The sequence below is a fragment of the Hydra vulgaris genome, chromosome 12, assembly GCF_038396675.1.
Source record: "Hydra vulgaris chromosome 12, alternate assembly HydraT2T_AEP".
Classification (NCBI taxonomy): domain Eukaryota; kingdom Metazoa; phylum Cnidaria; class Hydrozoa; order Anthoathecata; family Hydridae; genus Hydra; species Hydra vulgaris.
This window is the reverse complement of record NC_088931.1, coordinates 54322555-54334373: the sequence shown is the minus strand read 5'-3', so window position 1 is coordinate 54334373 and position 11819 is coordinate 54322555. Positions and strand designations below refer to the sequence as shown.

Below are 11819 nucleotides of genomic sequence, written 5' to 3'. Positions count from 1 at the left end.
ATCCTCGAGACGTCAGACAAACCTCAACATCTCGAGACTCGAGCTGTTTAGGTAGAACAATGATGGTTTTAAATTGTTTTTTGCTTATAGATTAACACTTTAGCATGCATGTCTAGGTTAAGGCATTAATGCAAAATTGCCAAATGCTTCAATTTCAAAATAACTAATGTGAGTAAAGCCTATTAAATATTAGTTGCATTAATACGGAAATGTGATACCAATTAACTTTTTTTTTAAATTAAATTATGAATTAAAAAATTCATTTATAATAAAGCTTATACTAGAAACTTTATGGCATTTCCTAAAATTAGCGAATATATCTTTCTAGAACAATAAATTATTTAACGAAGAATATTTCCATTATTACAAAAAAGTCTTTTATAAAATCTTGTTAAAATAATTACAAACTAAGGTTTTATTGAAGTTAACCATTCACATCGTTTGCATTTTTAAGCTTGTTTTCTTCTATTATAAGGCGTGATGACACTTTTGATAAAAGTGTATTTGACCGACCAACCATTTCTCTTGTGTCTTCCATAAGACCAGCATTTATTAAAGAATTGTCAAACAACTAAAAAAATATTACCTCTAACATTAGTATATACTTATTAAGTTAATAACGCATACACCGTGTATGATACACGCATACAAGGACATATATACATACAACTACAAAAATTTACAATTATATAAGGACAACTTCTTTGTTAAATTTAACAACAACCAAACAGTTATGAAATTTTTATCGAAGTTTTGGAAGCTTATTTTTAAGCTAGATTAATAAAAAAACAAAGAGTAACGCGGTCGGTGTTGCGCTAACACGTGTAGTAAACGCATTGTAAAAAAAAAAGGTACATTATTAAAAAAAAAAAGGGCGCACTACAAATAATCTTACAGCCCGGTTTAATATAGAAATAAAAATACTAAAAGACTTATGTATTAATACAAGTACATCAATCAGATAGACTAATAACACCAGTTTTTAAATATAGTTAATAAACGTCATTTTTTATACATTCAAATCTAATATATTAATTTTTATTAACGCCAGTTTAACGAAGTGAAAAGTGTCAACGTTATATAGAAATTCTTATTTTGTAAAATAGTGATATTTAGTTTAAAAAAAGTATTTTTAATACTTTAAACCCACACGTTAAAATGGCTTTCAACAAATTATATATTTTTTATTTAAATTTGAAAGAGCAATATAACTAAAAAACCATTAGATAAACATGCCGAGCATGTTACGAGATAATAAGTCCTATTTGACATTGAAAAGAAGGCGGAGCAAAACTTTTGTAAAATGTGTTATTTTTGAAGAAATTTTTTGATAAATTACTTAATTTATTGATATTTTTATATAGTTAAAAATCTGTATAGGTTGTTTTGATTACTCATTGTTATTCAAGTTTAGAGACAAGCAATTATTTCAAACAAACAAAAAAATTTCGTTTAGAAACACATTTAATTTAATTAGAGATGTATCGGAATTCCAGTCAGAATTTTTGACTTTTAGGTCATTACGGTTCCGGCCGGAATCACAATATTTCAGGCCGGAATGCCGGAATTTTTTATCTTTTTTTTTAAAGACATTTGACACAAATTAAATCAAAAAATAATTGTCCTACAGGGAAATGAAGAACAATAGGTAAACCTAGGTAATATACAAAATTCTTAACAAACACAATGTAATTTTATTTGCAGCAGTCAATTATGTAAGGATTCCTAGAAGATTAGGAATATTGTGATGTAAAAAGAGTTGCTATTCAGTTTTGGGCAACAAACTAGCACTTTTTTCATCAAAACTGTTACCTGTCTCTGAAAATAGTATCATTTTAAATGTTAATTAAATGAACTTTTTAAAATGTTAATTAAATAATAAAAAGTATAGGATGCCTAATACAGTAAATATTTTAATGTTAACCTAAATGGACAAATAGAAAACAAAGAAATAACTTTAAATATAAATTATCAAGAATCAAGTTAATGAAATAGGTTATATATATTATAGGTTATAAATATATATTATGTAGCCACGATGCTGAGGTGCAGGTTTTCACTTTTAATCTTGAAGGTAAAAAATTACATAAATATTATTCTCGTTTCGACCGGAATTTTATTAACAATTTCGACAAATTCGGTTCCGGCCGAAAACTTTTTGCTTTATAAAAACGCACACACGCACACGAAAAAACTTCTATAAAAAGCCTAGAAACGTAGATTAAATTTTTAAATATATTTATTTCTACATTAAGTAACTAATTCTTAAAGGATAGGTGCAATAAAATATATATTCCTATGTAAAGTATATTTTCCCATGAAATTTTGTTTCAATATAAAATTAAAAATTCTCCTTTCTCTAATCAAAACTTTCAATCGATGTACGCACATTTACTGTGATCATGTCGATAAAAAAAGTAAAATGGCAGTTTTTAACGCCAACGATAAAATAAACTCGTATTCTTATGTCTCCGTTTGGCAGGAGTAAACTTAGTTATTGGAATGCTGTTAATGCCAAAATTTAACCCTGTTATACCTAGGGTTGCCAGATGTCCGGCTTTTACGAAGAGCACAGAAAAAAAATTTATCTATACAAGTTTGGTACTGTATTCTCTTCTGTAAACGTTGGGCATCTGACAACCCTAGCTATACCCTACAATTAAAACTGCTATCAGAGGAATTTTCTATAATATTAAGAAAATAAAAAAAGGTATCCAATCAAAACAAGCTTAAACAAATAAGTTTACTTTTACAATAAATACGCTATAATATATACCATATAATATTTATGAGTTATCTTATTTGTAAAAAATTTATGTGTATTATAAAATATTTATGTATATTATATATACACTTATTAAATTTTAAAATAAATGATACTATAAAATGAAATGTATGTTGCATTAGATTTTAATGCACACAATGCTACAAGCATATATGTATGTTAAATAGAAGCGTATATGTATAACATTTTATTTATGTATAAAAGCAAATATGCATGTACTATGATACACAAATAGACAAGTACATATGTATATATATATATATATATATATATATATATATATATATATATATATATATATATATATATGTGTGTGTGTGTGTGTATGTATATATATATGTATATATATATACATACACACACACACATATATATATATATATATATATATATATATATATATATATAAAATATATATTTAGGGTAGATTAGGGTAATATGAGCACCTTGGTAATATGAGCATACTTAAAGATTTCTTAGATGTAAGCAGTGAAGTTAAAGTTGCTATGTATTTTTTGAATCGACTTTATGTGGTGATTACAGGAATCAGTGCAATTAGCGTAAATCTATATAAAATAATTAGCGGGTATCATCTAATTAAAACGCTGTTAAATTTTTTGCTTTTTTAAAATAATATCATCACGCATGAATAAGTCTGTGGCGCGAAATTTTGGTGCTAAAATAATGAAATTAATTTTTTCATAAAAAAAATTACGTTTGCTAAATATCCAATCCTTTTTGGCTTGAAAAACAATGCATAGAACTATTTAGTTTTGACTTTATTTAAAGATGCCATTTTTGTGTAATATGAGCATGCTCAATTACCCAGTGATTTTCATTGAAATTACCTAGTTTAAAGTCCTAAAAAAGCAGTGGTTTTAATTGGTTTTTTGAATAAAAATAAAATATAGTAAAACTTTTTAATATTTTAATAATACTAAATATTGTAAAATCTGTAATTTAAATTTAAAAAAATTGAATTTTTATCGTTCAAAGGTTTGAGTTGATAAAATTGAAAAAATTACAAACTAATTTTCTTTTTTTCTTGCGGAAAACATAGTAGTATTGTTTCAACAAAAAGTGGCTTAAAATTTGATCTTTTAATGATAAGTTTTGTTAATAACAAATCATTATATTCCAAAAATTAGTTCTAATTGTCAGGTTGGTATTTTTTTACAAAATTAATGTTTTTTGTGAGCTAATTTAAAGTGCTCATATTACCAAGTGGTCTGGGTAAAATGAGCATTTTTGTGAGGTTTTTAAAACCTCTGTGTTTTTAAGAAAAAATTTCGGGTGCCCAAATATCTAAGTGGATCATGAGAAGGGATCCCTAAATATTGTTTATTCGCAAAAAATTTTGGATCCAGCTTAATTATTTTTGAAATTATTCCAATTTTTGCTTAAGGTGCTCATAATACCCTAATCTACCCTATACATGATATATATATAAAGTATATATATATATGTTTGTATATGCATACATTTATATATATATATATATATATATATATATATATATATATATATATATATATATATATATATATATATATATTTATATATAAATGTATATAAAATATATATAAAGTATATATATATATATATAATATAAAATATATATATACATATGTTTGTATATGCATACATAGCATAAATAAAATATATAAATATATTAAACATTATATGTACAATATAAAACATAAATATATTATACATGAATATATTATATGTATACATACATTAGAGACGAGCCAGAACCAGTTTATGCTGAGTCCCCGATTATGGGTACCCAGCAGAAATGCTGGATTACGCAAGGTTTTTTAACTTTGTCAAGTAATAACTTTTTATAATTACACAATATGGCCCTTGTTTGTTCTTGATTATGTAGAAAGTTAAATAAACCATTAGAACAAACAATTTATGTGTCTAGAATGAAAGTTATGTACAAAACAAGATAAATTGTAAAGCATATATTAGGATAAATGTCCGCTTTATTTAGAAATGTTAAAATTTTTGTACATACATACATAAAAAAAAAATTAAACAGTGTCATACAAGTGACAAGTAATACGAATATTTTCGACATTTATTAGCAAATATTATACCTAATAATGATTTTAAAATCAAAATTGTTTTTTAAATATTTTAAACGCTATAATTTCCTGGATAGGCATAACTTTTTATAGATTGAAAGTTTTGAGTTTTTAAAAAGCATTCTTTGGAGTTCCTTTGGACAGGGAGCTTGTGTGTTTTAATAATAATAATGACGGTATTTAAAAAAAAATTCCTCTGTCAAAAACGTCAAAATTTATCAAAATTTAACATTGCATTTATTTAAACAAGTTTAAGTTAGTAATTATCAAAATGTGCGCAAAACAAGAAATGCATAAAGAAAACATCTTTAATTTTTTTAATGCAAAATCAAAAGTTGTCAAAGAAAATATTTTTTGTTCAATGGGGAATTCCACTAAGAACTCTTCAACATGAGAGTTCTTAGTGAAAAAAAAAAAGTTTTTGAAAATAAAGGAAGCACTCAAGCAAAATCCAGAACTCTCACAACAAAATTTAGCTCAAAAATTCAGAAAATCAAACAACAAAAACAATTTTTAGTTCCAAGCTTTTTAAATTGCTGACGAAAGAAAAAACTACGCATTGTAATGGAAAACAAAATTTACTGTGTTGGTTTTTTAAAAGCAGCACCTGGACATCATTTCTAGTCTGCAATTAATTAAGCCAACATTCTCTCCAAATTTAAGACATTGGGTCTAGAAAAATTTTAGAAAAAAATATCTTGCTTGGCATTTTCGACTGTGATAAAGAAGTTTTTTATGACTACAAGAATTAAATGTATGTAAATCAAAAATTTAAATAGAAGCTTAAGAAATTTAAATTTATCATGATGCCTTATTTAAGGTCTTGTATATTAAAAACTTGTCATAACTTGAATAATACAACTTTATAGCGCCAACAGAATAGAGCCAATTCTGCAGCCAGGCACATCATCCACCAAATTAAAGCCCTATTGAAAAACTTTAGGCAAATGATAAAGAGATAGAAAAATTATGTTTTTTATAACAGTGCAAGAAGCCAAAAGCATCAATGATTACAAAAAAAAAAAAAAGATATCAGTCACCAATAAAATTATGTAAGCGTCGATGACAAAGATGATTACTGATCTAATTACACAGATATAGGGTCAAGAGAAGTGTATATTCACTAACCAACTGATAAAGATGTGGTAAAATCTATGTACGAAAAAGATCTGTTTAACATAAAAAGATTCTTTTAGGAAGCAATATTAAAAGTTATTAGTATGTAGTTTATTAAAAATCTGAAAAGTTATCAGTATTAATTTGTTACACAATGATATCAAACCTGACATTTTTTGATGAAATTTTTTTGTTAATTAATTAAGTATAAAAAAGTTTCTATAACAAAATTCCAAATAGTAAAAAAAATTCGTTTTAACACTTCTAAAAGTCGATCCAATTTAATAAATTTGATAAGCGTCTAATTTGCCTAATTTGGTATAACAAAACAATGATGCAAATTACGAACAATAAATAAATAAAAATAAATAAATAAACATTGAAAATAAATAAAATTACTAAAAAAAAATAAAAAATTTACCTGATATATAAAAAGCTCAGCCAACATTGGATTAATACTTTTTAGCTTATGAATAGACTGTACTAACTCATGACTAAAATAAAAGTTGAAAACTAAATATTTCTAAAACTATTAAACTTTGGCTCAATTATTCAATATTTAGTACATGTTTATGCTATTTTTTTATTAAACAAGTCCCTAATGTTATTAAAAAAAAGTCAACCTGGTATTCAAATGAAGCAATTATATGTTTGTATCTTTATAGAAATTCTAAAAATAACTAATGTTTACATGAAATTAATATTATTTTTAGAATTTTTATTAAACTTTGCTTTATTTTAGTACCAGGTTTAACAAAAACTAAAAGACCTATTTTTGTAGAATTCACCTGACCTATTTTCAAAGAAATTTTTTTTTCAAAAGTTCTATTTAGTATCAGTAAGGTAATAAATTTTTTAAACATTCTTTAACAATAATGCAAACTTTTTTTGTCACTTGAATGTTGAGTTCCTATTTCTTAGATTAGTTTAAAAATTACTGACCACCAACTGAAAGTACCAATTGATTTTTAAAGAAATGTATGTAATGAATGTACCTAAATCAATTTAGTCTTATTTTAGGCAGGCAGTCTTTTAAATTAAAAAGATGAGTAAAGTCTGTTCACATTATTATATACAAAATATTTTTAGAAGTTATTTTTTACAAAAATCAGTGCTTAAAGTAAAGCAAGATGAGGCCACTTTTTAAAATACTAAAATTAACATAACAATTAGACAACCATAATAATTTTTAATATAATAATAGTAAAATTTTTAAAAATATTGGTTTACTTATTAAACTGGCTTTTTTTTGCAATATATAGTGTTTTATCCTTTACAAAATTTTAAGAAATTTGAAAATGTTTTTGAAATGAACTTGGATTTAGAATTTATAACGGAGAGTAATTGTTCACCAAGTTACAGCAGCTAAGACAATATATAACAACTCCCTAACTACTACTGTAACTAATTAAAATCAAGATCCTGAGAAATCAAGTGGCTGGTGAGTTTTAACCCAAACAAAACTCAGTTGTATACTGTTAATATTTATCAAGATATTGTTGATACTTCTTTATTGATGAATTGCAACACTCTTACTGAGTCTTCTACTTTATGACTTCTCAGATTATCATTCACTACCTATGAAACCAACGAAACCATATATACAATCCATTGCAAAGTTAACATCTGCTAAGGTCCGCTCTCTCTACTGCGCTTGTCATATTTGTTCTCTTAACTCTAGTTCTCTACTTCTAGAAAATCTATGAGGGTCTCATTAGAGAAACCAAAATACTGTTGTCATATTTTGGTTTCTCTAATGAGACCCTCTCTCTTTTAGACAAGATTCAAAAATGTTTTGTAATTGTTGTTGGATCTGCCCTAGCTGCTATGATTGACCCTCTGCTCCATTTTACCAAGGTCCCATCTCTTATCTTATCATCTTATTTTACCAAGGTCCCATCTCTTATCTTATCATCTTATTTTACCAAGGTCCCACCTCTTATCTTATCATCTTATTTTACCAAGGTCCCATCTCTTATCTTATCATCTTATTTTACCAAGGTCCCATCTCTTATCTTATCATCTTATTTTACCAAGGTCCCATCTCTTATCTTATCATCTTATTTTACCAAGGTCCCATCTCTTATCTTATCATCTTATTTTACCAAAGTCCCATCTCTTATCTTATCATCTTATTTTACCAAGGTCCCATCTCTTATCTTATCATCTTATTTTACCAAGGTCCCATCTCTTATCTTATCATCTTATTTTACCAAGGTCCCATCTCTTATCTTATCATCTTATTTTACCAAGGTCCCATCTCTTATCTTATCATCTTATTTTACCAAGGTCCCATCTCTTATCTTATCATCTTATTTTACCAAGGTCCCATCTCTTATCTTATCATCTTATTTTACCAAGGTCCCATCTCTTATCTTATCATCTTATTTTACCAAGGTCCCATCTCTTATCTTATCATCTTATTTTACCAAGGTCCCATCTCTTATCTTATCATCTTATTTTACCAAGGTCCCATCTCTTATCTTATCATCTTATTTTACCAAGGTCCCATCTCTTATCTTATCATCTTATTTTACCAAGGTCCCATCTCTTATCTTATCATCTTATTTTACCAAGGTCCCATCTCTTACCTTATCATCTTATTTTACCAAGGTCCCATCTCTTATCTTATCATCTTATTTTACCAAGGTCCCATCTCTTATCTTATCATCTTATTTTACCAAGGTCCCATCTCTTATCTTATCATCTTATTTTACCAAGGTCCCATCTCTTATCTTATCATCTTATTTTACCAAGGTCCCATCTCTTATCTTATCATCTTATTTTACCAAGGTCCCATCTCTTATCTTATCATCTTATTTTACCAAGGTCCCATCTCTTATCTTATCATCTTATTTTACCAAGGTCCCATCTCTTATCTTATCATCTTATTTTACCAAGGTCCCATCTCTTATCTTATCATCTTATTTTACCAAGGTCCCATCTCTTATCTTATCATCTTATTTTACCAAGGTCCCATCTCTTATCTTATCATCTTATTTTACCAAGGTCCCATCTCTTATCTTATCATCTTATTTTACCAAGGTCCCATCTCTTATCTTATCATCTTAATTTAACCAAGGTCCCATCTCTTATCTTATCATCTTATTTTACCAAGGTCCCATCTCTTATCTTATCATCTTATTTTACCAAGGTCCCATCTCTTATCTTATCATCTTATTTTACCAAGGTCCCATCTCTTATCTTATCATCTTATTTTACCAAGGTCCCATCTCTTATCTTATCATCTTATTTTACCAAGGTCCCATCTCTTACCTTATCATCTTATTTTACCAAGGTCCCATCTCTTATCTTATCATCTTATTTTACCAAGGTCCCATCTCTTATCTTATCATCTTATTTTACCAAGGTCCCATCTCTTATCTTATCATCTTATTTTACCAAGGTCCCATCTCTTATCTTATCATCTAATTTTACCAAGGTCCCATCTCTTATCTTATCATCTTATTTTACCAAGGTCCCATCTCTTATCTTATCATCTTATTTTACCAAGGTCCCATCTCTTATCTTATCATCTTATTTTACCAAGGTCCCATCTCTTATCTTATCATCTTATTTTACCAAGGTCCCATCTCTTATCTTATCATCTTATTTTACCAAAGTCCCATCTCTTATCTTATCATCTTATTTTACCAAGGTCCCATCTCTTATCTTATCATCTTATTTTACCAAGGTCCCATCTCTTATCTTATCATCTTATTTTACCAAGGTCCCATCTCTTATCTTATCATCTTATTTTACCAAGGTCCCATCTCTTATCTTATCATCTTATTTTACCAAGGTCCCATCTCTTATCTTATCATCTTATTTTACCAAGGTCCCATCTCTTATCTTATCATCTTATTTTACCAAGGTCCCATCTCTTATCTTATCATCTTATTTTACCAAGGTCCCATCTCTTATCTTATCATCTTATTTTACCAAGGTCCCATCTCTTATCTTATCATCTTATTTTACCAAGGTCCCATCTCTTATCTTATCATCTTATTTTACCAAGGTCCCATCTCTTACCTTATCATCTTATTTTACCAAGGTCCCATCTCTTATCTTATCATCTTATTTTACCAAGGTCCCATCTCTTATCTTATCATCTTATTTTACCAAGGTTTCATCTCTTTTCTACAAATACTACCATGGTTGCTGCTCAAGAGAGCTATCACCATTTACTTTATTAACCAAAACTCATCTTGTCATTTGCCAAGGTCACACCTTTTTACTACAACTATTCCTTTGGTGCTTCAGAGTTCTTTCTATCGTCTTCATGTTTAATGTTTAAATCCTAATTAATTCACAATTTTTCATCTGTCAACCACTTTCTTGGTTTTCTGTTGACTCTTAATAGTGATTGCTTGAAGACTTGCTGAAAATGAATTTGTTAAAAAAAAAAAATGATTATTTACATTACAATCGCAAAATAAGAAACCAAAAATGCATACATCTCAAGAAAAACGAAACATAATCCTGCAAGTTGTCAAATGAACAAAAGCTTACTTATCTAAGTATATATCTATAAAAATAAATTTAAAAATGTTTGAACAGCATGTTTATTCCTCATATACTCTGTAAGTGTTGCTTTTTGGAATATTAAAAGGTAAAAGATCTACTTTATAAGCCAATGATAACCAATCTAAAATTGACTTTAATAATTAAATAAATAAAATATTATATTTTTATTATATATCATACCACTATATTTTTCTGAAAATAGGTATATAAACATTTGATAAAATTTTTCACATACCTAGTATTTATCTCAAAAGTAGGCTGTAAAATATCATATTTCATATTTAGAAGCTCTGCGTTTGGACCTGACTTCACAAATTTAAGCCATCTTCTAGCTGAACCCATATCTGGAACAGTAATCATTGCAGGATGTGTTATAAGTCTCTTGGATACTCTAATATTAGGAACTTTAGATTTTCCAAGTACTTTTTGAATCCAATCCAAAAGTTCTGATGCTTCTGTTTGTGATAAACTATTTTTATCTAAAGATCAATATAAACTTTTAATCAGTCAAGCAAATAATGGATACTTAGCTGTGCATAAAGTCATACTGAATAGCAATAAGCAGGGCTTCAGTAGATAAATCCAAATCAAAAAACTTTAAGTTTAAGCAGGCAGTATCTACATAGAAAAAACTATTTCCCTCCTTTTTTTTTTCCTGATAAAAATGTCTGAATTAAAGTGTGCATTTCAAAAATAAAAGCAAGCAATGTTAACCAATCACACAGCGCCAATCGTAATAGACAGCTGGTAGTTTTAATCGTAATATGTAGTTAGCAGTGCAAAACTGTAATACGCAGCTACCAGAGGAAATCTTTTTATAAAGTAGTATGGCTAATAAGTTTACTACTTTTGTTATAATTTTATATTTGTAAATAATTTTTCTTTAATCAATAATATTTATATTAATCAAACTTGTTCTTAATAATTCTTATAGGCATATTTCTTTTTTGTAAGCAGGCTTTAATTTTATTTAACATTTTGTTAAATATTGCATTTCTCTTGTAATTTTAACATTGTTCTAATGTTTTGTTTGATCATTTTTATAAACAACCTTGTTTTACTATTTAAGTTTATTAAATATAAATGTTAGGCTTTGAGATTCTAGATCATCCAAAAAAAGCTATTTTTATCACACTGTGTAAATGAATTAAAAGCAAAAAAACTTTGCTTTTAATTCATTTACACAGTGCTTGCATGTACTTGTAAATTTAGGTTTGCTTGCTAAGCAATTGCTTGATTTGCAATTTATTTGTGCATATTAATATATATATATATATATATATATATATATATATATA

General features: G+C 27.1%; 1 protein-coding gene across 2 annotated transcripts in view; it reads right to left on the bottom strand.

Annotated features, from left to right (window-relative positions):
* Positions 1 to 360: 360 nt before the first annotated feature.
* Positions 361 to 11819, bottom strand: part of LOC100199347 (heat shock protein 75 kDa, mitochondrial) — a 28569-nt gene continuing 17110 nt past the window's right edge. For both annotated transcript variants that reach the window (XM_065813722.1, XM_065813723.1), the window contains exons 10-12: positions 10757 to 11000; positions 6416 to 6488; positions 361 to 571 (exon numbers count right to left, since the gene is read on the bottom strand). In XM_065813722.1, coding sequence (XP_065669794.1) covers positions 425 to 571; positions 6416 to 6488; positions 10757 to 11000 — 464 coding nt within the window. In that variant the 3' untranslated portion in view covers positions 361 to 424. The remainder of the gene's footprint in view (positions 572 to 6415; positions 6489 to 10756; positions 11001 to 11819) is intronic.